The 26,977-nt window shown below is 42.9% G+C and overlaps 1 protein-coding gene across 1 annotated transcript in view; it reads left to right on the forward strand.

The window, feature by feature from the left end:
- The window catches only part of LOC126474641 (organic cation transporter 1-like), a 128,229-nt gene that overhangs the window by 46,794 nt on the left and 54,458 nt on the right, over positions 1–26,977 (forward strand). Inside the window, exon 4 of the mRNA XM_050102120.1 lies at positions 13,481–13,638. Coding sequence (XP_049958077.1) covers positions 13,481–13,638 — 158 coding nt within the window. The remainder of the gene's footprint in view (positions 1–13,480; positions 13,639–26,977) is intronic.

Raw genomic sequence — 26,977 nt, forward strand, 5'->3', positions numbered from 1 at the left:
ATGATTCTACAAAAAATAGATGTCAGTGAAATTGGCCGGTAATTATGAGCATCCGATATTCTATCCTTTTTATAGATTGCTATGACCTGGACCTTCTTCCAGTCCCGTGGAACTTTCCTCCGTTCCAATGATCTCTAATAGATGACGGATAAGAATGGTGCTATATTTGTAGCATAGTCAACATAAAATCTTACGGGGATACCGTAAGACGCCTTTCTGGCATCTAAGGATCTTAACTGTTTTACAATCCCAGGTTCCCAGATACACTAAACACTATGTCAGCCATCCTTTCGTTTGTTCCATAATTGAAAGGGGGAATGGTGCTGCAGTCCTCTATCGTAAACGAGTTTTGGAAAGTTAGGCTTAGAATTTCGGCCTTCTGTTTATCGTCATCAGTTACATTAGCCGTACTGTCAGCAAGAACAGGTATTGAATTATTTGTAGCGTTCATAGATTTTACGTACGACCAAAATTTTTTTGGGTTACTTTTAAAATCTGCAGATAAAATATTGCTTTCAATTTCGTTAAAAGAGTCTTTGCCCTTCTGACATATGCTTTCATTTCGCATAATTTCTGTTAGTCAGCGGGGCAGTCACTACGTTTAAAACGACTGTGCAAAATTCTCTGCTTTCACAAACAGAAAAAACCAAAAAAATAACAGGAAAAAATAATCATAATCAAACTCAATAAGAAAAACAATAACTAATATAAATAAAGAGAGAACAATATATTCTAATCTCAAAAGAACCATTAATAAATGAGTTGTACGAAGGTGGATCCTTTCGCCCCCTATACTATTGCTAGGCACATACTTCTCTAGCACGTGGTGAACAATACCCTTAAATTTCGACCAAAGATGTTCAATATCTTTGTGTCCTGCAGTGAATGCTTGGAGCTGACTATGAAGATAGTCATTAATGACACTTTCATTTGCTTTCCCAAACAAGAAAACTCTACGCTGTTTCTCTCTCTCTCTTTTGCATCTTCCACTGACATGGAAGCCACAGTGACATTATGGTAGCTAATACCTTTTTCTAGATTAACTTCCTCAAAAAGATGAGGTCTGTTTGTCGCCAAGATATCTAATATGTTCCCATCTCGAGTTGGTTTTCTAACCAGTTGCTGAAGGTTGTGTGTTGAGAGAGCTCCTAGAATAACTTCACACGAATCTTTGCTTCTGCCCCCCTGTGATAAACGTGTAATTTTCACAGTCAATGGATGCTAGATTAAAGTCTCCACCTATAACTAATGTATAATTTGGATATTTACTTCCTATGTACTCAAGACTTTCCCTGAAACGTTCTGCGACGTTTGTTGCGAATGCTGGTGGTCTATAAAAACATCCTAATACAATGGCCAATCCTTGTCTGAATGTCAGCTTTATCCAGACTATTCACAGTCCGACGCAGTATCGATCTCAGCTGCGTTCAAACAGCTTTTAACTGCAATGAACACACCACCTCCTATAGCATCAGTCCTATCCTTCTTAAACACTGTCCAATTAGAGTTCAAAATTTCACTACTTTTTATGTCTGGTTTCAACCAGCTTTCGGTACCTAATACAGTATTGACATTGCTACTGTTTATTTCGGAGATTAGCTCGGGGATCTTGCTACAGACACTTCGACTATTTACTAACATGAGATTAAGCATATTTAAATCCTTTGGAATGACCAGTTTAGGCGAACTAACAATTTTTACAGTTGGCACACCCACATCAGTGCTATGAACTGGTAATTGCAGAACGACAAGAAATTAATAAATCATTGGTTTCCCCAATCATATGCAGTTGCATTTCATTTGCTCTTAGTTTTAAAGGTCCACATATTCCGTTTCAAATGGTATAAAATTCAAAAATCCATTCACCCCAAGTTATAAACAATGAGAAACCCTCTGGTTGTCAGAACTAGACCACTTACTCTAAAATTAAAACTGTGTAACTTATTGGTGCAACCTGTACTGTTCTGAAACTATTTCCATTGATGTTTGTGCATTGCATAGAAAAGGGGGAGATATGCACAAGCGCTTTTTTTTCTCTTTAAACATTGCCACTCACACCAATCCAATTGCAAAACACACCGCTTGGAGAGAAACCTACAATAGTCCTCCTGAGACAAGTAACTGCACCCACCTAGCCACGCAGAGACAGAAATCCCCGCGCCATATGTCAACAGACGCCATCAGGCTAGGTCACACTCTCTGTCGGCTGGGTCACAAACGAGTGCTGTCTGCTGGCTCTACCATATTAACCCCCACGACGACGCCCCAGAGGAATGGTCCACCATTTATCTGCACTATGCACGTATGGTCCTTCCTGTATATCACACAGTTGAAATGCAGGTAGACGCCGCTCACTTGTCGTTCTTTGTGACCTGGATACTACACCACTGCTAGCTACATGATTCCACACTTAATCTCTCTCTACATTTAGAACGGGACAACAGCAACGTCATGCGGTTCTTGCTACCTGAGAGCATCTAACAATCTCTGCACTGAAGACTGTTTCTTATCAATCTACTGACCTGAAGCTGTTTTTAGTCATCATGGATGAGGTAATAGAAAAGGACTAAATTTACACCACTGTAATGTTTACGGTATGGGAGCTATTTCAGGCCTCTTAGTGTCCGGAATGCAACTCTATTAATATTCCAGTGTCGAAAGTCTATTTGCGTACCCGACGTACTTTCACCTAGCAATTTTTTTCTATACAGAGCTCCACACGCTTTGGTGGCAAACTTCAGGGGTGACTCTCAAGTGCTGCAGCCGTAGAGAACCTCAGCCTTCAAGTGAGTCATGCATAGAGTTCCATAATCATACATAATCTATGTGAGTCGCACCACCCATCAAAGGACACATTGCAAGGTGACAACAGCACTCACAATATCTGTAGGCGTGCAGCCAGTGTACTGCTGTTATTTACATCGATAGCAATGGACACTGTGAAATTTGGAAGGACTGCAGTCAGTTTTTTGAACGTCTGCGATGGAAGTTTTCAGAAAACCACAAAATGGGAAGCTCAAGACAACACTCTTTACATATACTCAGTTCTACTCATCCGCTGGTTTGGTGTCATTATCAAATAGTCATGTTAGCAATTATCGAATTTAGAAATAAGCTACTAAGATCATAACAAATCAAAACACCAATACGAAAGTGTAACACAGATACTCTGGGATCTCAAATGAGGTTGGAGAAACGTCTGCAGCCCTATGAAACTGCTAACAGAAAACATAGCTGTATAAAGAGAGGTGCTTTAGTTACAAACAAAGGCAAACACTTCAGGTCAGAGCGCTTTAAGAAGACGATTAAGTCAGTTATCGGAATATTACGAGCTTTCACATGTAATACAGCATGATATATATTCGACAAGCCCTTGTTTGGTTAAAAGTGAGTGAAATTAATGATTTTTTGAACCGGTCATCCTTTCTTCACCTTTATTGAGTGCAATATACCCAGATGAATACGTCATACAACGAATCCGACGTAAGCAGAGAAGACGTGAAAGCAGAATTTGCAACGCTGATGTGGTGGTGATTTAACACCGTCTAACAATACTTAAGACTTAATGGTGAAATAAAATCAGCATGTCAGTACTGGATTGGTCTTCTGCAGACGTCTACAAGCACGTTCTAAGAATCAGACATTTCCATCACAACACAGGCAGAGCTACTTCAGGTAAGACATAATGTAGCTCCATATAAGAATCTTTACACTCAGCAGTACAAAGGTTCAGTTACAGTATATAATAATTTATCACCAGGGTCAAGTTTACTTAATACTACAAATGCACCAACCGGGTGAAAACGAGCGGTGTACACGTGACTTGTCTCTGGCTATCAGTCATTAGCAACCAACTATCGGTATACACTAGTGTTATTGGTATTTGTGCAGCTGGCTTAGAAGTTAGTAGAACGGAATCTTGAGCGGTTAAACCTTACGTATGGCTAAAAAAATCTTGTGAAATGATTTGAAACACCCAAATGTTTTTGCCCGTTTGTATCCAGTTGACAGAATAAGGTGAGAGATGCCAGTTAAAACATTTTTAAGGCTTTACCCAACGAATATTACTAACCAATCCGATGAAAGTGAAGTTCTTGACAGAAAAAGACGAGCTCAAGGCAATAAGGTCAGAAACTAACAGGAAATGTAGTAACCTCGAAAAGTCAGAGAATGATCGCTAGTGAAATGAATTACTTGGAGAGTAACAAAGATAGTGGTACAGGAGGAAACTTTAGAGGCCTGAAATTCCAGAGCACTAGTCATTTAGGGAAAGCGTGCTTACAAAGCTTCATAAAGACGTATAGTCGTTGTGAAGCACTCCATTCTAGAATATTAATCCAATGCTTCGGTGTCGTTATCAAGCGGGTATAAACACATTTACCTTACGAATTTAGAGACTCAGTACTAGGATCATAAAAGTTCAGTATTCCCATACGAAAGTGTAAAAGATATAGAAATCAAATTTGTGTTTTCAAAGTAAATATGTCAGCTTTCAACCGGATTTCTAGATAATTTTTGATGAATGACTGTGTGGTTCCATCAGAATGTAACTACTGATTTACGCCCTCATCAGTGTGAGCTACTAATTTGTCTGTAATGATCAAAAGTAGACTTTATGTTAGACTATAATCTTCACTTTTATAGAACGAAAGCGATCTAGTGTTCGGGACAGCATTACATTTTAATGTGATTCCTCACATAAACGACAGACATATATATCAAATATTTTCACATGATTTCCAAATCATTTTGGACGAACCCTGGTGTTATTTGTGTTGATCTGCTGGATATAGAGCTATCCTTACGCTCATGTCGCACATCAGTCCACAAAGAAACCTCACTTGTGATTTACTATTAGATCAGCCCTCAGAAGAAGCTCGTTTGTGATTAATTATTTCATACCCCACCTCATCAGACCACTGCAGCATGATTTATGCATTATACCACAGTCAACCGTAAAAGAGTTTGCGCATGAAAGTTTCGGTCAACAATTCAGAGTCGATTTTTTTTCTAAGAACTACCCTCCAGAGGTAATACTTTCTCTCTAACGACTTGAAAGTCGACCCCTTAAATGCCATGTGAAGTAAGTATTCTCCGTTTGTTCTTAAGAAGATCAAGGTATATGATCAAACAAACGCACTGCAATGTGAGTAGCAGCAGAAAATGGTATAACAGGAAAGATGTCTGGAAAAAGTTCGATGCCATAATTCAGCAGCTACATTCGCTAATCAGGAAACCAGGCACACTCTAACTTAGCGAAAGACCTCACCTCGACATGTTTACTCGTTCTGGGTATATTTTGGATGGTGTGCCTAAACTTTTTACCACGTGAAATTACAAGAGTGTAACTGCAAAGAAATTGTAGACAACAGAAGAAATACATTCAAAAGAAAAAGAAAAAAAGAGAGAGGGAAACCGATGCACCGAGAATGAATTATCTGAATGTGATGGAAAATGCCAGATGTAATGTACATACATAAACAAAGAGGTGGAAAAACTAATTACTGACTTGCTTCATTTGTGAAGTTCTTTCTGTTGAGTAAATCATCCAATTTTTCTGTAACTGTAGTCATCTTTTTGTACATGTACATTGCATCTACAAGTTCCTTCTCATTCAGATAATTCCTTCGTTGTGAGTCCAGTTTTCTGTCGTAGAGTGTATGTGACAAATTGGCAGTCAACACTCATAGGAATAAAACTGGATGGATGCAATAGGGTGCTGGAGACTGACGCCAAACTCTCCTTCATGGACAGTCACGCAGCGAGAGTGTAGACAAATAATATGACTGAGCTTCTGTAACGCTGACAAGAAATCAATGCATGCGTAGCACGTAAAACTTCTACATTCTCAGTTCCTACATTTGTAAGTGTAGCAGTCGGAAAACGCCAAGCCGGCCGTTGTGGCCGATCGGTTCTAGGCGCTTCAGTCAGAAACCACGCTGCTGCTACGATCGCAGGTTCGAATCCTGCATTGGGCATGGATGTGTGTTGATGTCCTTAGGTTAATTAGGTTTAAGTAGTTCTACGTCTAGGGGACTGATGACCTCAGATGTTAAGTCCCTTAGTGCTTAGAGCCATTTGAACCATTTGAAAAATGCCAAAGAAAGAAAATTCCACTGTTCACTATAACGACAGTCTACACAGCTCCATCCTAACACATATACAGTGTTCTAACATAACAACACTTAATACTAAATGAAACACTGTTAATCAACATATCAAATTTCGTTTATCTGCGAGTGCCACTCACTCTTCTTGTTGGCGTACAACTTGCACAACACATCATGTAGCTTCTTCTTTCTTCTCTTCTTCTATTCCTTAGTATTTACATCCTTGTAAGCACTCAGGCGACAATATGACAGTTCAGCTCTGCCTGTCCAGCTTCGCTCGATTCCACACATATATGTTTGACTTTGAGCTTGTTTCTTCCTCATTCCACTTCTTCCTGAGCTTCTCTCCATGAGTGGGCTAGCTTTAATTATCTCCTATGTCTTCGCATTAGTGGATGAGGTGGAGGAGATTAGCATTTAATGTCCAGCCGACAACGACGTCATTAGAAACGGAGCAGAAGCTCGGATTAGGGGAGAATGGAAAGGAAGACAGCCGTGTCCTTTCAAGGGAACAATCCCGGCATTCGCCTTAAGTGATTTAGGGAAATCGTGGAAAACCTAAATCAGATGGACGGACGTGGGTTTGAACCGTCGTCTTCCCCGAATACGAGTCCGCCTGCTAAGACTTCGCAATAGTAATTGTACCTTCTCTTGTTTCCTCCCCTTACGTTCGCTCTTGACTCCCGTTGCTTTTCCTCTGGGGAGGTTGGGGAAACTTCGCCGTGGCTGATGTACAGATTTCCTTATTGTGCCTGTGGGACGACCGCAGACTTCCATAGTAGCCATGTCTACAATGTCTACATGTCTACAATGTTATTCTCCTGATATCATATTTAAAAATACTGATTCCTACTTAATTACTTTTCCAAAAATTCTGCGTGCATTTTCTCATGTCTGGGATAGTACTGATCGTTCCAATCAAATTTAAACTCTTTTCACATTCCTCTACATATAATAAACTTTGTTCTTCTTTCTTCAAAGACAACATATCGTCAAGATTTTTTATCACAATCTAACAAACTCTGATATTTATCTTCTGAATCTTGTTCTTGTTCTATGGCAGCCTGCTTCAGCTCATCTGTTTGGATATTCAGTTTCACAGTATGTTCTTCAACCATTTACAATACGTCTGAATCCATACTGAGAATGTTAGCATCCGTTTCAGTACTATACCCGTCTGTACAGGTACTAGTCGTTTTTTCGTCTAAAACTTTTGTATTTTTGAGTCTCTGTATGATATGTTAAGTTCGAAACTAGGTGTTTAATTAACAAATTGGTGTTTAAAGTTGCTTCTAAATCTGACTCCACAGGCAACGAGCGTTCTCACATAACAGGAGAATTTTGCATATCTTCACAAATAACTGTGGATATCTTTTCTTGTCTGTCTTCGACTATTTTCGCATTTTCCTCTTGATCTTCCTTAAATGAAGATATAATTTTTTCCTTTAATTATATCGCCATTTCCTTCACTGTTTCTTTTGACTTTCTTTTCATGCTTTTATTTCTTTGGCGATATCTCTTTGGCCTTTCCGAAGTTCTTTGAATTCTTTCCTGTATTACTTCGTGACATTCTCTTGCCTCTTTCATTTTTCTGCAGTTATTTCAGTTCCTTTGTGACTTTTCTCTTCTTTCCGACATATTTGACCATTGATGAAACCACAATCAAACAGTCAAAACTTGGAGGTGGCGGGGCTCAGTTTTACTACTAAATGGTGTCACCTTTATTTCTTTCAGTTTTTTAATGTTTCATTGTTAGGCTCACAACAACTAACTTTTCCGTAATCTTTCGATTTTTCTTCTTCGTTGTCAGTTCTCTTCCTCTCTTTCTCATCCATCTCCTCCACCTCCTGAATCTTTAATTCCATTGCTTCCCTAATTTATTTACGCTTCTCCTCATCATGTCTCCTAAGTACTGACAACCATTTATTCTGAGTGTTAATTCCTTATTATCAAACTTAACTCCTGCAAGCCTAAGTACTAGTACTTGTTCCCTTACCGCCGAAATTTTTTCCCCTTGAAAGTCAAGAGTGCAAAACACAAGCGTAACTAACTTCCACTACACAAAATTTGTCAAAGGCCAAATGAATCAAAAGTTTCGCCTACAGCAGCACTTTCAAACTATGTGCCCATGAAAAACACGGCCACGCCATAACACCATTTTCTCCAAATTATACTGTTGGCGCTGCACACTCTGGCAGATGACGTTTACCAGGCATTCACCATACCCACATCCTGCCATCGGATCGCCACACTGTGTACCGTGATTCGTTACTCCACACAACGTTTTTCCACAGTTCAGTCGTCCAATGTTTACACTCCTTACACCAATTGAGGCATCGTTTGGCATTTACCGGCGTGATGTGTTGCTTATGAGCAGCCGCTCGACCATGAAATCCAAGTTTTCTCACCTCCCGCCGAACTGTCATAGTACTTGCAGTTGACCCTCCTGCAGTTTGGAATTCCTGTGTGGTGGTCTGGATAGATGTCTGCCTATTATACATTACGACCGTCTTCAATTGTCGGCTGTCTCTGTCAGTCAACAGAAGAGGTCGGTCTGTACGTTTTTGTGCTGTACGTGTCCCTTCACGTTTCCACTTCACAATCACATCGCAAACCGCGGACCATGGGATGTTTAGGAGTGTGGGAATCTCGCTTACAGACGTATGACACAAGTGACACTCAGTCACATGACCACGCGGAGCACCCCACTCAGCTCTCTCACGATGTCTAATGACCACTGAGGTCGCTGATATGTAGTACCTGGCAGTAGGTGGCAGCACAATGCACCTAATATCAAAAACGTATGTTTTTGGGGTGCCCGGATACTTTTCATCGCATAGTGTAGATGGAACGTTAAGTTGTTATCAAATTTCTGAAGAACTTTTCTCCTTATAACCACAGTTTTATTCAGTGCGTGCAATACTTTATTTGTAATTATGAGTAGATTTATCACGCTGGTGGTACACTGAGTTCTCTCAGATTATCATTCTGCCCTTCCAACACAATAATCACTCAGCTGACGGTTTCAGAAATTCTTAAATAATGTTTACCCTTCCCATCAATATAACAGTGTGAGAAGCTGCTTCTACGTTCGTCAGTCCTCCGTGATTGACCCACCTCAATGGCCGAGGACGCTAACTTACGCTTACGAGGTGGCATTTGAGGTGGGAGTAAGCCGGTTCGTATCCTGGTGGTGTAAAAAAATTTCACTGCCGGTATTTAGCCGGCAAGGGCAAGAGGTGTGGTGGCGTAAAGTTCCTGAACACCTGACTTCGCGCTGATGTCCTAGTTTAAATACCAAACCTCTCTGCAGTGTCTCATGACGTGGAATGATGTGATGGTGTTGACGGTGATCCGTCCGTCGGATGGGTATGTTAAATTTGGCGGCCCACTTGATGTTATTCGCTAGGAGTAGGCTATCTTCGGTAGGCTACGTGCCAGAACCTTCACCCTTCTCTCATCATAATCACACAACACAAACAATACACTACAAACCCTCAGCACACACACACACACACACACACACACACACACACACATGAAGTGCTGAGTGCTATTGACAAGGGATTTCAGATCGATTCCGTATTGCTAGATTTCCGGAAGGCTTTTGACACTGTACAAGCGGCTCGTAGTAAAATTGCGTGCTTATGGAATATCGTCTCAGTTATGTGACTGTATTTCCGATTTCTTGTCAGAGAGGTCACAGTTCGAAGTAATTGACGGAAAGTCATCGAATAAAACAGAATTGATTTCAGGCGTTCCAAAAGATAGTATTATAGTCCCTTTGCTGTTCCTTATCTATACAGGGTGTTACAAAAAGATACGGCCAAACTTTCAGCAAACATTCCTCACACACAAAGAAAGAAAATATGATATGTGGACATGTGTCAGGAAACGCTTACTTTCCATGTTAGAGCTCATTTTATTACTTCTCTTCAAATCACATTAATCATGGAATGGAAACACACAGCAACAGAACGTACCAGCGTGACTTCAAACACTTTGTTACAGGAAATGTTCAAAATGTCCTCCGTTAGCGAGGATACATGCATCCACCCTCCGTCGCATGGAATCCCTGATGCGCTGATGCAGCCCTGGAGAATGGCGTATTGTATCACAGCCGTCCACAATACGAGCACGAAGAGTCTCTACATTTGGTACCGGGGTTGCGTAAACAAGAGCTTTCAAATGCCCCCATAAATGAAAGTTAAGAGGGTTGAGGTCAGGAGAGCGTGGAGGCCAAGGACTTGGTCCGCCTCTACCAATCCATCGGTCACCGAATCTGTTGTTGAGAAGCGTACGAACACTTCGAATGAAATGTGCAGGAGCTCCATCGTGCACGAACCACATGTTGTGTCGTACTTGTAAAGGCACATGTTCTAGCAGTACAGGTAGAGTATCCCGTATGAAATCATGATAACGTGCTCCATTGAGCGTAAGTGCAAGAACATGGGGCCCAATCAAGACATCACTAACAATGCTCAAAAGTTCACAGAAAATCTGTGTTGATGACGTGATTGCACAAATGCGTGCGGATTCTCGTCAGCCCAACCATGTTGATTGTGAAAATTTTCAATTTGATCACGTTGGAATGAAACCTTATCCGTAAAGAGAACATTTGCACTGAAATGAGGATTGACACATTGTTGGATGAACCATTCGCAGAAGTGTACCCGTGGAGGCCAATCAGCTGCTGATAGTGCCTGCACACGCTGTACATGGTACGGAAACAACTGGTTCTCCCGTAGCACTCTCCATACAGTGACGTGGCCAACGTTACCTTGTACAGCAGCAGCTTCTCTGACGCTGACATTAGGGTTATCGTCAACTGCACGAAGAATTGCCTCGTCCATTGCAGGTGTCCTCGTCGGTCTAGGTCTTCCCCAGTCGCGAGTCATAGGCTGAAATGTTCCGTGCTCCCTAAGACGCCGACCAATTGCTTCGAACGTCTTCCTGCCGGGACACCTTCGTTCTGGAAATCTGTCTCGATACAAACGTACCGCGCCACGGCTATTGCCCCGTGCTAATCCATTCATCAAATGGGCATCTGCCAACTCCGCATTTGTAAACATTGCACTGACTGCAAAACCACGTTCGTGATGAACATTAACCTATTGATGCTACGTACTGATGTGCTTGATGCTAGTACTGTAGAGCAATGAGTCGCATGTCAACACAAGCACCGAATTCAACATTACCTTCTTCAATTGGACCAACTGGCGGTGAATCGAGGAAGTACAGTACATACTGACGAAACTAAAATGAGCTCTAACATGGAAATTAAGAGTTTCCGGACACATGTCCACATAACATCTTTTCTTTATTTGTGTGTGAGGAATGTTTCCTGAAAGTTTGGCCGTACCTTTTTGTAACACCCTGTATAAACCATTTGGGAGACAATCTCAGCAGCCGTCTTCGGTTGTTTGCAGATGACGCTGTCGTTTATCGACTAATAAAGTCATCAGAAGATCAAAAGAAACTGCAAAACGATTTGGAAAAAAATATCTGAATGGTGCGAAAAGTGGCAGTTGACCCTGAATAACGAAAAGTGTGAGGTCATCCACATGAGTGCGAAATGGAACTCGTTAAACTTCGGTTACACGATAAATCAGTCTAATCTAAAAACCGTGAATTCAACTAAATACCTAGGTATTACAATTTCGAACAACTTAAATTGGAAAGAACACATAGAAAATGTTGTGGGGAAGGGTAACCAAAGGCTGCGTTTTATTGGCAGGACACTTAGAAAACGTAACAGACCTACTAAGGAGACTGCCTACACTATGCTCGTCCATCCTGTTTTAGAATACTGCTGCGCGGTGTGGGATCCTTACCAGGTAGGACTGACGGAGTACATCGAAAAAGTTCAAAGAAAGGCAGCACGTTCTGTATTATCGTGAAGTATGGGACAGAGTGTCACAGAAATGATACAGGATTTGGGCTGGAAATCATTAAAAGAAAGGTGTTTTTCGTTGCGACGGAATCTTCTCACGAAATTCCAATCACCAACTTTCTCCTCCGAATGCGAAAATATTTTGTTGACATCGGCTTACATAGGGAGGAACGATCACCACGATAAAATAAGGGAAATCACAGCTCTTACGGAAAGATATAGGTGTTCATTCTTTCCTCGCGCTATACGAGATTGGAATAATAGAAAATGACGTCACAGTAGCCATTATCTTTACGTCAGTGGTAAAAGCCAGTGGTTAGTATCACAGATTGCTATTGACGCTTTACTCTTCTCGAGTAACTTTGTGATGATTCTATTAGAGCAACAATTACATTTTGTGGGGCAACAATTACAGTTCGTGAATCTTTTGCAACTGTTACACACTTAGTTACGTTGAGGCTATTTTCTTGCGATATTACTATGTTTCCAGGGTGTTCAACTATTTTTTCAACAAATCTGGTCGTCTGTTTTTACTTCAGCTATTCGCTGGTAATCAGTTAGATAATTCATCATTTCTCTTGACACAAGACTTTGAAGTGAACTGTAATTAGAAAATGTAGCAAAAATGGAAATGAAAAGTATATTAGATCTGACATTAAAAGTTACTTTTGTCGATGCCTCAATTAATGCTACTGTCTTTCATCATTGCCATCACTAAGCAAACTCATGTGTTATACGATGAAATCAGTATGATACAGCAGCTTTCAGAAGAGTCCTGTCTTCTGAGCATTCCTTACCTATCTTCCATTAACGTCTCAGCAGTTACGGATACGTGTTATATTGTGCTTCTGCCACGCATTTGTCATGTCCGCTCGCAGTTGACTTAAAATAGTAACTAGAATTCAGAGTATTGTAAAGTGCCCAGTGTACAGAAATTTCGAAACACTCTGAGAACAGAACATGTGCGTCGTACAGCGGCTCAAATTAAAAACTGCTGATTCAAGTTCCAAGTCGTTACACTCGATTTCCATACTTCTCTTGGATACAGATTGTATAGATCATAGAGAGTTTTAGGTAATTCAGCAAGCGTTATGTTGTTCTCTTTCTTGAGTAGTTAGGTCGTAATATATTTCCCTCTGCGTGGTGGCTCAAATCACCGCATTCCGTCTACTTACCAAATGATTAACCTTTCGTGATCATCCGTTTACAACTTGTTGTAACATACTACTCCGCTTGTCAGTACGTGTCTCCCATACACACCGATTTGTATACCGGTCTTCATTGTTGACTGATAGATTCTTTCTTTCCCCACCCCCTCCAAGTTGCCAACAGAGATAGAAATTTCCTTAGCATTGTCAAGCAGCATCGCTAAGTGAAGCCATCATCCGGGAATCGTCCGCATCAGTGCCTCATTTTCGGTCGGGGTCGAGAGGCGCGCGCAGTGCACAATGTCAGACTCCCGTGTTGATGCCGGCAGGTTCGGCCGGCGGCCGCTGCTGCTGCTGTGCCTGGCGGCGCACGCGGCCAGCAGGCTGCTCACGGTGCTCACGCCGCGGGTCCTCGGCCTCTTCATCCTCGCCGTCTCCGTGGTGACAGGCGCAGGTGGACCTACTTTGGACTCTGCTTTGTCTGTCGGTAAGCCTCTCTCCGTGTGAATTTGTCTTTCAGCACACTCATGCACAGCACAACAACGTTTAGATATGCGTACACGTATTCACTGCCACTGTCATTTGAATGGTATTAAAAAATTTGGCAAGGTGCGAGTAAGGCTCTCGCGCTGAGGGTTCCACTGTATCAAAATATCTACAGAAGCTCCTAAGACTGGCCTGGACATGCAAAAACGACCGAGAAGGGGACTTCAGTTTATACACTAGTGACCATTAAAATTGCTACACCAGGAAGAAATGTAGATGCTAAACGGATATTCATTGGACAAATATATTATACAAGAACTGACATGTGATTACATTTTCACGCAACTCGGGTGCATAGATACTGAGAAATCAGTACCCAGATTTCCTCTGGCCGTAGTAACAGCCTTCATATGCCTGGGCATTGAGTCAAACAGAGCTTGGATGGCGTGTACAGGTACAGCTGCCCATGCAGCTTCAACACGATACCACAGTTTATCAACAGTGGTGATGGGCGTATTGTGACGAGCCAGTTGCTCGGCCACCATTCACCAGACGTTTTCAATTGGTGCGAGGTCTGGAAAATGTGCTGTCCAGGGCAGCAGTCGAACATTTTCTGTATTCAGAAAGGCCCGTACAGGACTTGCAACATACGGTCGTGCATTATCCTGCTGAAATGTAGGGTTTCGCAGGGATCGAATGAAGGGTAGAGCCACGGGTTGTAACACATCTGAAATGCAACGTCCACTGTTCAAAGTGCTGTGAATGCGGACAAGAAGTGATCGAGACATGTAACCAATGGCACCCCATACCATCACGCCGGGTGATACGTCAGTATGGCGATGACGAAAACACGCTTCCAATGTGCGTTCAGCGCGATGTCGCCAAAGACGGATGCGACCATCGTGATGCTGTAAACAGAACCTGAATTCATCAGAAAAAATGACGTTCTGCCATTCGTGCACCCGTGTTCGTCGTTGAGTACACCATGGCAGGTGCTCCTGTCTGTGATGCAGCGTCAAGGGTAACCGCAGCCATGGTCTCCGAGCAGATAGTCCATGCTGCTGCAAACGTCGTCGAACTGTTCGTGCAGATGGTTGTTGTCTTGTAAACGTCCCCATCTGTTGACTCAGGGATCGAGACGTGGCTGCAGCATCCGTTACAGCCATGCAGATAAGATGCGTGTCATCTCGACTGCTAGTGATAAGAGGCCGTTGGGATCCAGCACGGCGTTCCGTATTACCCTCCTGATTCCACAGATTCCATATTCTGCTAACAGTCATTGGATCTCGACCAACGCGAGCAGCAATGTCGCGATACGATAAACCACAATCGCGATAGGCTACACTCCGACCTTTATCAAAGTCGGAAACGTGATGCTAAGCATTTCTCCTCCCTACACGAGGCATCATAACAACGTTTCACTAGGCAACACCAGTCAACTGCTGTTTGTGTATGAGAAATCGGTTGGAAACTTTCCTCATGTCAGCATGTTGTAGGAGGCGCCACCGGCGCCAGCCTTGTGTGAATGATCTGAAAAGCTAATCATTTGCACATCACAGCATCTTCTTCCTGTCGGTTAAGTTTCGCGTCTGTATCACGTCATATTCGTGGTGCAGCAATTTTAATGGCCAGCAGTGTATGTAGAAGATTTAGTAAAATACCTTTTATTCATTTACTAAAACATGATTACAACTTACATTTTGGGTTTCATGCAGTAACGTTCGTCTATTAAGCTTTTGACGGACGATGAGTAGGAGGAGATTAGTCCCGTTGACAACGAGGTCACTAAACGCGGAGCACAAGCTCGGATTAGGGAAGGATAGGGAAGGAATTCGGCTGTGCCGTTTCAAAGGAACCATCCCGGCATGTGCCTGAAACGATTTAGGGAAATCACGGAAAATCTAAGTCAGTATGGCCGTACGCGGGTTCGAACCCTCGTCCTCTCGAATGCGAGTCCATTGTGCTAACCACTGCGCCATCCCGCTCGGTACGGATGATGAATGTAATGTGTCCTCCAATGGCAAAAATAAATTTGTATGTGATATAATTACAGTTTTCCGATTTTTTACTTTACTTCTACTGTGAAACCTTGATTGCTGCCAACTTTCATGACTCTCAGTCAACGGGAAATACCCTATACATTTCGATGACTGAGTTTTCGAGTATCAAAATATGTAACGTAAATGGCCGTACCTTTAGACGGAGTTTACTTAGAAGCTTAAAATTTTTGCTCTGCGAAGGAACCATAGACCTTAAAAATGCTACATGAATTTGAACTTCATACGTCTACCCGTTCCTGAGAAAAAGGGATCTGAACAATAAGACAGTCAGACGGACGGACATACGAACTACAAAGGGATACTACAAGGGTTCCGTTTTTACAGGTTGAGGCACGGAACTCTAAATATTGTATGGCTGTAGGCCATACCCGCTGTCGAGCTGCCGGCCCGGGTGGCCGAGCAGTTCAAGGCGCTGCGGTCTGGAACCGCGGAACCGCTATGGTCGAAGGTTCGAATCCTGCGTCGGGCATAGATGTGTGTGATGTCCTTAGGTTAGTTAGGTTTAAGTGGTTCTAAGTTCTAGGGGATTGATGACCTCTGAAGTTAAGTCCCATAGTGCTCAGAGCCATTTGAACCTGTCGAGCTGTTTCCAAACATCGTGGTAAAAAAATCATTTATGTTTGTCTCTATTTGCGACAGTTACCTTCCCTTCAGTGATTACCATGTTAACATGTGTCATTAGTCCGCCTGTTGCTTATCAGCCACTCCCTGCCAGAGAAGAGTGGTGATGAAATTTTACATTTCTACAGGTTTGTTCTCATAGTGTACCGGACTGTCTTTTATTTGTGCACAGAAGGGTGGTGATGAAATTTTACATTTCTAAAAGTTCGTTCCGATAGTGTACCAAATTATCCTTTATTTGTCCACAACGTACTAGTACAGCTGAGGTGCGACAGACATATAGAACAGGCAACCAGTAGAAGCACTTCCGCCGGAAACAGGGCAGCTGACCATACCAAACACCATAGCGAACGTAGAGGAGGATTAAAAGGAATCCATCAGCACCATAGAGAAAAGATCCAAAACTAAGGTACTCAAGTTCTATACCCAGTATAATTTTAATATATTTACAGCTATGTCTGTATGCATAATGCTCCACAGAGAGTTTCCAAGGCGATGTTACATATTATTTATTTATTTATTAGTTACTTACGTTCTTCCTTGGGTCCCCATTCTTCACTCAATGAAAAGGAGAATTTACAGATGTACATAAGGATTTATATGCTGAAACAGCGTTCGTGAAATTTCTCTCATGATAAAGAAGTGCTTGGTTCTATAATCGCTGGCGATATCTTTGGAGAAGCCCTCTGATAAAAGTTGGTTAAAGATTTGGATCAGGATTGAACTGAAATAATATTACATGTACAGAATCTGTGATGTGTAGGGAGAAGGATCATTTAGGTGCTTTCGGGAGGTAAACAGCGTTATATCTGGCCAGGAGGAAGGCTAGAACCTCCATACGCAAAGGGATGTGTAGGATAGGTCATATTTGACAGTACTGCTTAACAGGGATGATTGTATGTTCTCTGAGTGGAAGGCGATTAAAATTATCATTGGTAAAAATGAGTAGTATTTTGAAATGTAGGGAAGGTGGGATGCGCTGATATAGTCGAAGCAGTAGATAAATGTTTTACGTTGATAAGAATTGCTATGGGGTCTTGGGACTAAAACGTTTGGGGTATATTTTCTGGCGACGACATCATTCTTCGTTTACTTGACGTGTCTTATCTGGATAAAATGTCAAACCTTCGACGAAATCCTCAATCATCTTCGTTAGGAACAGCTAAATATCGTGGCTGTTGCTAACCATTTACAGCACTCCAGCAGGAACGTAAACAGTTCAGCGCGTTTCTCTGTGTCTTTTAAACGTCGAGAGCTCGCTTGTACGCACTACTATCATTACAGTAGCTGTCGCAGTTGATGTTGTTCTCCCACGTTTTAGTTTCTTCTGCTTCTTTAATAACAGAATCCCAGTATATTGAAGTGCGGGACAAGAGTGTATCTTCATCAAACGTTGTTCTGTTTTTATTTGCGAGATTGTGTTCAGCAACTGCTGGTTTATCAAATTCACTGTTTTTAATGTTTCTTTCTGCAAGTGGTTGATGACACTACAGATAGACTGACTGATGTAACTGACTGCGCATCATAAGCAATGTTATTAAATCCAGAGATCCTGAGACTGAGCCTGTCCTTAACAGAATCTCCTTTATTTTCTTGGGCAGTTGGAAACTGCAGATTTCTGTACCCTACTTGGCTCCAAAACCATGGAAGTTCGAACTCTGATCCACGAACGAAAGTTCGATCTTCATGTAAAAGGCAAAATAATATTTTAAGGGAACTAAAACCCATGTTATTTTTTCTTGAAAAAATGTAAGCATTTATTCTGTAACAGCACAAAACACAGGTGGCTCACATATTTTCACTAATTGTGTATATTACAAGTCAAGGTACACTTTTCATCAAAACCCGACTGAGGTTCGATCTTTGTATCCACTTGATGCAAGACGCTATGGACCCCTCAAATAAAGTTGCACATTGTTAGTTTTACATATCACACACACAAACACACACACACACACACACACACACACACACACACACACACACGCACACACGCACACACACACACACAGTCACACTCACACGTAGCCTCCTAGATACACTCCTGGAAATTGAAATAAGAACACCGTGAATTCATTGTCCCAGGAAGGGGAAACTTTATTGACACATTCCTGGGGTCAGATACATCACATGATCACACTGACAGAACCACAGGCACATAGACACAGGCAACAGAGCATGCACAATGTCGGCACTAGTACAGTGTATATCCACCTTTCGCAGCAATGCAGGCTGCTATTCTCCCATGGAGACGATCGTAGAGATGCTGGATGTAGTCCTGTGGAACGGCTTGCCATGCCATTTCCACCTGGCGCCTCAGTTGGACCAGCGTTCGTGCTGGACGTGCAGACCGCGTGAGACGACGCTTCATCCAGTCCCAAACATGCTCAATGGGGGACAGATCCGGAGATCTTGCTGGCCAGGGTAGTTGACTTACACCTTCTAGAGCACGTTGGGTGGCACGGGATACATGCGGACGTGCATTGTCCTGTTGGAACAGCAAGTTCCCTTGCCGGTCTAGGAATGATAGAACGATGGGTTCGATGACGGTTTGGATGTACCGTGCACTATTCAGTGTCCCCTCGACGATCACCAGTGGTGTACGGCCAGTGTAGGAGATCGCTCCCCACACCATGATGCCGGGTGTTGGCCCTGTGTGCCTCGGTCGTATGCAGTCCTGATTGTGGCGCTCACCTGCACGGCGCCAAACACGCATACGACCATCATTGGCACCAAGGCAGAAGCGACTCTCATCGCTGAAGACGACACGTCTCCATTCGTCCTCCATTCACGCCTGTCGCGACACCACTAGAGGCGGGCTGTACGATGTTGGGGCGTGAGCGGAAGACGGCCTAAGGGTGTGCGGGACCGTAGCCCAGCTTCATGGAGACGGTTGCGAATGGTCCTCGCCGATACCCCAGGAGCAACAGTGTCCCTAATTTGCTGGGAAGTGGCGGTGCGGTCCCCTACGGCACTGCGTAGGATCCTACGGTCTTGGCGTGCATCCGTGCGTCGCTGCGGTCCGGTCCCAGGTCGACGGGCACGTGCACCTTCCGCCGACCACTGGCGACAACATCGAAGTACTGTGGAGACCTCACGCCCCACGTGTTGAGCAATTCGGCGGTACGTCCACCCGGCCTCCCACATGCCCACTATACGCCCTCGCTCAAAGTCCGTCAGCTGCACATACGGTTCACGTCCACGCTGTCGCGGCATGCTACCAGTGTTAAAGACTGCGATGGAGCTCCGTATGCCACGGCAAACTGGCTGACACTGACGGCGGCGGTGCACAAATGCTGCGCAGCTAGCGCCATTCGACGGCCAACACCGCGGTTCCTGGTGTGTCCGCTGTGCCGTGCGTGTGATCATTGCTTGTACAGCCCTCTCGCAGTGTCCGGAGCAAGTATGGTGGGTCTGACACACCGGTGTCAATGTGTTCTTTTTTCCATTTCCAGGAGTGTAGATTGTAGGGAAAGAACTTCAGTCAATGTTGAAAGGCTTGCTGCGCTAGTCTCTGGAGAAGTAATGTATTTGGACATGATTCCATAAAGAATTGTATCTCTGTACCGTGTACAAAAGTTCGATATCTGGCCCACGGATGATAATTTGGGCTTTGCACCAAAAGTAAAATAACAGTTCATAGAAATCAAAAACTGCCTGCGTTATTTGTCATGACTACATAAAGATTTGGTCTATAACAGTACAAAACACACATCGCTCACTTATTCTCACTACTGGTACAGCTTGGGGTTAATTACATTTGGGGCCGAAAACCGACTGAGGTTTGATGTTTGTGCCAACTTGGTACAAGACACAATGGATCCTCGAATTAAGTGCTATAAGTTATTTGCACATCTCTCACACACAAACACACCGTGACACATAAGCAATGTTCTGTATAACTTAAGCTGCATATTTTCGTAATCCAGAAGTTTAACTACCAAAATATTAACCTCATGTTGTTGTTGTGGTCTTCAGTCCTGAGACTGGTTTGATGCAGCTCTCCATGCTACCCTATCCTGTGCAAGCTTCTTCATCTCCCAGTACCTACTGCAGCCTACATCCTTCTGAATCTGCTTAGTGTATTCATCTCTTGGTCTCTCTCTACGATTTTTACTCTCCACGCTGCCCTCCAGTACTAAATTGGTGATCCGTTGGTGCCTCAGAACATGTCCTACCAACCCATCCCTTCTTCTAGTCAAGTTGTGCCACAAACTCCTCCCCAATTCTATTCCATACCTCCTCACCGAGCGAAGTGGCGCAGTGGTTAGCACACTGGACTCGCATTCGGGAGGACGACGGTTCAATCCCGTCTCCGGCCATCCTGATTTAGGTTTTCCGTGATTTCCCTAAATCGTTTCAGGCAAATGCCGGGGTGGTTCCTTTGAAAGGGCACGGTCGATTTCCTTCCCAATCCTTCCCTAACCCGAGCTTTCGCTCCGTCTCTAATGACCTCGTTGTCGACGGGACGTTAAACACTAACCACTACCACCACCATACCTCCTCATTAGTTATGTGATCTACCCATATAATCTTCAGCATTCTTCTGTAGCACCACATTTCGAAAGCTTCTATTCTCTTCTGGTCCGAACTATTACCGTCCACGTTTCACTTCCATACATAGCTACACGCCATACAAATACTTTCAGAAACGACTTCTTGACACTTAAATCAATACTAGATGTTAACAAATTTCTCTTCTCCAGAAACGCTTTCCTTGCCATTGGTAGTCTACATTTTATATCCTCTCTACTTTGACCATCACCAATTATTTTGCTCCCCAAATAGCAAAACTCCTTTATTACTTTAAGTGTCTCATTTCCTAATCTAATTCCCTCAGCATCTCCCGACTTAATTCGCCTACATTCCATTATCCTCGTTTTGCTTTTGATGATGTTCATCTTATACCCTCCTTTCAAGACACTGTCCATTCCATTCAACTACTCTTCCAAGTCCTTTGCTGTCTCTGACAAAATTACAATGTCATCGGCGAACCTCAAAGTTTTTATTTCTTCTTCATGGATTTTAATAGCTGCTCCGAACTTTTCTTTTGTTTCCTTTACTGCTTGCTCGATATACAGATTGAATAACATCGGGGAGAGGCTACAACCCTGTCTCACTCCCTTCCCAACCACTGCTTCCCTTTCATGTCCCTCGACTCTTATAACTGCCATCTGTTTTCTGTACAAATTGTAAATAGCCTTTCGTTCCCTGTATTTGACCCCTGCCACCTTCAGAATTTGAAAGAGAGTATTCCAGTCAACATTGTCAAAAGCTTTCTCTAAGTCTACAAATGCTAGAAACGTAGGTTTGCCTTTCCTTAATCTTTCTTCTAAGATAAGTCGTAGGGTTAGTATTACCTCACGCGTTCCAACATTTCTACGGAATCCAAACTGATCTTCCCCGAGGTCGGCTTCTACCAGTTTTTCCATTCGTCTGTAAAGAATTCGCGTTAGTATTTTGCAGATATGACTTATTAAACTGATAGTTCAGTAATTTTCACATCTGTCAACACCTGCTTTCTTTGGGATTGGAATTATTATATTCTTCTTGAAGTCTGAGGGAATTTCGCCTGTTTCATACATCTTGCTCACCCTATGGTAGAGTTTAGTCACGACTGGCTCTCCCAAGCTCATACATGTAAGAAACGAGAGTTATTATACTTTCAGCTACGTACTTTCAACTTTTTCTGAGGGTTGCTGTTTAATTAACTACCTACGTTCAGTGTCGTCATCTAAAAGACACATGTAGGTTATTGTAAACAGAGATTTGTTTGTATTTTTTGCTGTCGCAGAATCTCTGCATCAATGGGCTCGCAGCAAAAAGTGCGTCAATCGTGCCACATTCCTTCGCAAATCCACACTAATTTATTAAGATCTGGACTATGTTCTGCAGCCTGTCATCAAGGATACGTTCGGATGTATTCATAGCATGGGAGAGGAGGCGAACCGGGGGGTAGTTGGTACATTCAACATGGCCACCCTTGTCTTTAAATTAGGCGCTATGATCCTAAATGATCTGTGGGTATATGGTCAAAGTGAATGATGTAGTTGAAGAATTCTGCCTGCCAGGTGGTCACTTCGTCGTTAAGCCCCTTAATTTACGCTATGTCTGCAATTTTTCATCTGACGAATGGCAACAGTGACCTCATCTGTTGTGATACGTTGCACTGGTCGAATCGTGACACTGCCTTTTGGTATTGGTGAGTGGGGGAATTCAGTATTGGACATTTCACTGGGATACTCTCATTAACGTCCATGAATCATCTTGCTGCTGTGGAGTCGATGACCATTCTTATCTTACACACACCTGTAGTGTTCTATATCCTGACCTGCCCTACACCGCGCTCGGCCCAGGTGGTAGGTGATTTTGTCACCTTCTTTACTTGGTGGTGATTTTCTTTGGCCTCTGAAGCTGCTCGTTTCGCTCCTTCTTCGTCGTTTTGTAGTTCTGATGTGGCGAAGTTTTCAAAATTATTTCGCATGGCTTGGTAAATATGCGTGAACATACGGTTTGGCAATGGGATCTGAGATATCAACGTTCGATACCACACTTGTTAGAGGTTGCAGATATTGACCGCGGACCGTAATAGATATTGCTGGATCCGCTAGTCGCAACTAGCGCCGCTAGTGCCGCTCCCCGGCTTGTGACAAGTATCTAGCGAGCTCTCGTCCACTCTTGCCAGGGACGTCAACTAGGAATGTAGCATAGCCTTCAGCTGATAGGAAGCAACCTCTAACAAGGCGCTTGGTCAAGTATGGGATAAGTAATGCCTCTCTAGATATCTGTTTGTAATTATATGTATGCAGCATGTGAAGAAGCCTGTAACACAAGTTATATACAATGTATATTACTTTTTACCAACGACTACTAATTATTTCAACCTTTGCAGATACAGGCTATGCAGCCAGCTCCTTAGCAAATTCACTGCCAAATCTGCAGTATATGTTTCTATTTAGCATTTGCGACCAGTCATCATAACAACTGACGACGAGTATCATAACAGGATCCACCCTCTTTCCAAGAACAACCGACGTCCTTATGCAAACATTTGAACAAACTGCCATAATGCTCTGCGCAGTTCCGTCCACGCTACTGGGTTCGATACGTGGACGGCTCATTCCTCATACGGTCACAATGATAAGCAGCATATTTACAGCGTGCGTAAGAGCATCGAGTTGACTCTAGAACAACAAAGTAACGGTGCGATTCTGTTTCAGGATATGGAGGTTTAGAGAACTTTCAACGGCAAACTAGGAGAAAAAGTCTACCGGGAACGTAACACATCAGCCGGTATTTATACACCGAATCTCATCATCTCTGGGATCGGAAGTTTTCCACCCGACACACGAAGAGTGCTCGAGCCCACCGCATCACTGAAAAAAAAAAGAAAAAAAGTTGCAAGAATCGAAAGAGTTGCATATAACCTGCAAACCCAACAGATACGGCTATGGAGCAATAAGAAGTGGAACGAAGTTCAGCTAGAATGTAGATACAGAAAATGAAATAAAAGAACAGCTCCTGGTGATGAGAAGGCATGACACCAGTTTTCTGGAGATGCTGCAAGTCCAAGGATGTCGTAGGCTCCACTAGGATATGAGTAAAGCCCTTAACACCTTTTGTGCATATGAAGTACAGTGACATGCATTCACTGGGGAAACCAGACACCTATTAGAACCTTGATAGCAGAGCTTGACCTCTATGTTCGATTTGGGCACTGTGAGTTAACGAGCATTTCGCTCTCATTTAAATATATGGCCGAAAGAGTCATCCTACAGGAATTGTGAAACGAACCCTGTCGTCCTGGAGTGAGTGCCACAAAGAGCGCAGATTCGCCACGGGATGGGGAAATTCGCAGGCGTCTATTGTGCTGAATGAAGCCTAAGCACTAGTTTGCGATTGAGACAGACGAGGACCTACATCACAGGGAAATCCCGTAGAAGCCGTTTGTCGCCAGGGAGACGAAGCAGTGTTAAACATGGCGGACCTAAGATCGGCCATAAATGGAAATATTAATGAAAACTATTTAATTCTGTAGTAATTCAGGGAATGAAGCCACAGTCATTTTAATCTGCCATCCTTCATAAATTTTCATGGTGATTCCAATAAAACTTGAATATTGATCATACCTATAATAGTTTAGGATTTACTGTTAAAGTGAAATTAACAAGTTTTGTAACAAAGACCTGAATGCTAAAATCTGAATATAGAGGAGAATCATTAAAATGACAAATGTTGTTAATATCGACTCTGTAAGTTTATTTGTTTAAAATATATAGTGAATTTAAATTATCAGTATTTTCAGTAAAGCATCAGATCATCATTTCCTCCACACAAAAAAAGACATTGAACGATGACAGCATGACACCTTATTGAATCATTACGTAGTAGAATATTTGTTGTAAAGTTTAGTGCATAATAGTTACTTTTATTTATCAGAAAGCACATTGGTGTAAGGCTACTGGCCGTGGCATTCAACGGTAAGAAGGACATTCTATTGGTTTTATGTAAAAGAATTTAACGTTTATTAGGCAATGGATATTATTTTTACTTTATTTAGAACATGAAAGTGGTCAGGCTTTGATTATTTAAATATGTTAAAATGTAAAATAACGTGTAACAAGCTGTAGCCAATCAGATGGACGGCTTCAAGAAAGGGTACTGCACTAGTCAGTTGAGCGACGATATTCGGCACACTTGAGATGCGGCCGGAGATGGGCAGAGAATGACTGCTGGTGGAGACACCAGAGTGGACAGTTCTGGTCTAGACCCCAAAGGGCACGATTGAGACTGAGACGCGAAAGCGGATAGTCGGTCTTTAGGTAGCTAGAAAGTGAAACGACTTAGAAAATTTCGCGTTGTGTGGTATCGCAGGACTTAGTCTCTGAGCGGTGAGCGGTCGCGTTCCTGGTGTAATATTTAGCTTTTCGCGTAGTTAACGAGGTAGAGTATTGGACTTGTAATTCGCGATGGGACTGTGAATGATCGAACTGTGTCAAATGGATTCGCGCTCGAGTGTAACAGTAACTCTGAATACGACCACTTTCGCTGTTAGTTTGCTTTCTGAATAAATATTATTCTAACCAAATCGCAACTATGTGGCCTACATCATTTATGGGTCGTTAATTTTGTTCCCGGTATTATTATTACTGTTATTGTACGTTATATTAATTTTGTATTTCGCAAACTTGCCATCAGCCAGACAATTTAACCAAAGGGCCACAAGTGTCTAATTTAGGGCGTGTAATGAGACACGTGCGTTTCAACCCCTAGACGAGTTTGAGACAAGACATTTCGACGAAGAGGAATCGCATCTGACCCGAACATCTTTGTAATGTTAGCTCGCAGCATAAGAAATGATCGGCACTGGCGGAACACCATCGCGATTGAGGGCTAACTACAGTACTGGCCATTAAAATCGCTACACCACGAAGATGACGTGCTACACACGCGAAATTTAACCAGCAGGAAGAAGATGCTGTGATATGCAAATGATTAGCTTTTTAGAGCATTCATAAGGGTTGGCGCCGGTGGCGACACCTTCAACGTGCTGACATGAGGAAAGTTTCCAACTGATTTCTCATACACAAACAGCTGTTGACAGGCGTTGCCTGGTGAAACGTTGTTGTAATGCCTCGTGTAAGGAGGAGAAATGCGTACCATCACGTTTCCGACTTTGATAAAGGTCGGATTGTAGCCTATCGCGATTGCGGCTTATCGTATCACGACATTGCTGCTCGCGTTGGTCGAGATCCAGTGACTGTTAGCAGAATATGGAATCGGTGGGATCAGGAGGGTAATACGGAACGCCGTGCTGGATCCCAACGGCCTCGTCTCACTACATCTACATCTACATCTACATCCATACTCCGCAAGCCATCTGACGGTGTGTGGCGGAGGGTACCCTGAGTACCTCTATCGGTTCTCCCTTCTATTCCAGTCTCGTTTTGTTCGTGGAAAGAAGGATTGTCGGTATGCTTCTGTGTGGGCTCTAATCTCTCTGATTTTATCCTCATGGTCTCTTCGCGAGATATACGTAGGAGGGAGCAATATACTGCTTGATTCTTCGGTGAAGGTATGTTGAAACTTTAACAAAAGCCCGTACCGAGCTACTGAGCGTCTCTCCTGCAAAGTCTTCCACGGGAGTTTATCATCTCCGTAACGCTTTCGCGATTACTAAACGATCCTGTAACAAAGCGCGCTGCTCTCCGTTGGATCGTCTCTATCTCTTCTATCAACCCTATCTGGTACGGATCCCACCCTGGTGAGCAGTATTCAAGCAGTGGGCGAACAAGTGTTCTGTAACCTACTTCCTTTGTTTTCGGATTGCATTTCCTTAGGATTCTTCCAATGAATCTCAGTCTGGCATCTGCTTTACCGACGATCAACTTTATATGATCATTCCATTTTAAATCACTCCTAATGCGTACTCCCAGATAATTTATGGAATTAACTGCTTCCAGTTGCTGACCTGCTATTTTGTAGCTAAATGATAAGGGATCTATCTTTCTATGTATTCGCAGCGCATTACACTTTTCTACATTGAGATTGAATTGCCATTCCCTGCACCATGCGTCAATTCGCTGGAGATCCTCCTGCAGTTCAGTACAATTTTCCATTGTTACAACCTCTCGATACACCACAGCATCATCTGAAAAA

The sequence above is a fragment of the Schistocerca serialis genome, chromosome 4 (assembly GCF_023864345.2).
Source record: "Schistocerca serialis cubense isolate TAMUIC-IGC-003099 chromosome 4, iqSchSeri2.2, whole genome shotgun sequence".
Lineage (NCBI taxonomy): Eukaryota > Metazoa > Arthropoda > Insecta > Orthoptera > Acrididae > Schistocerca > Schistocerca serialis.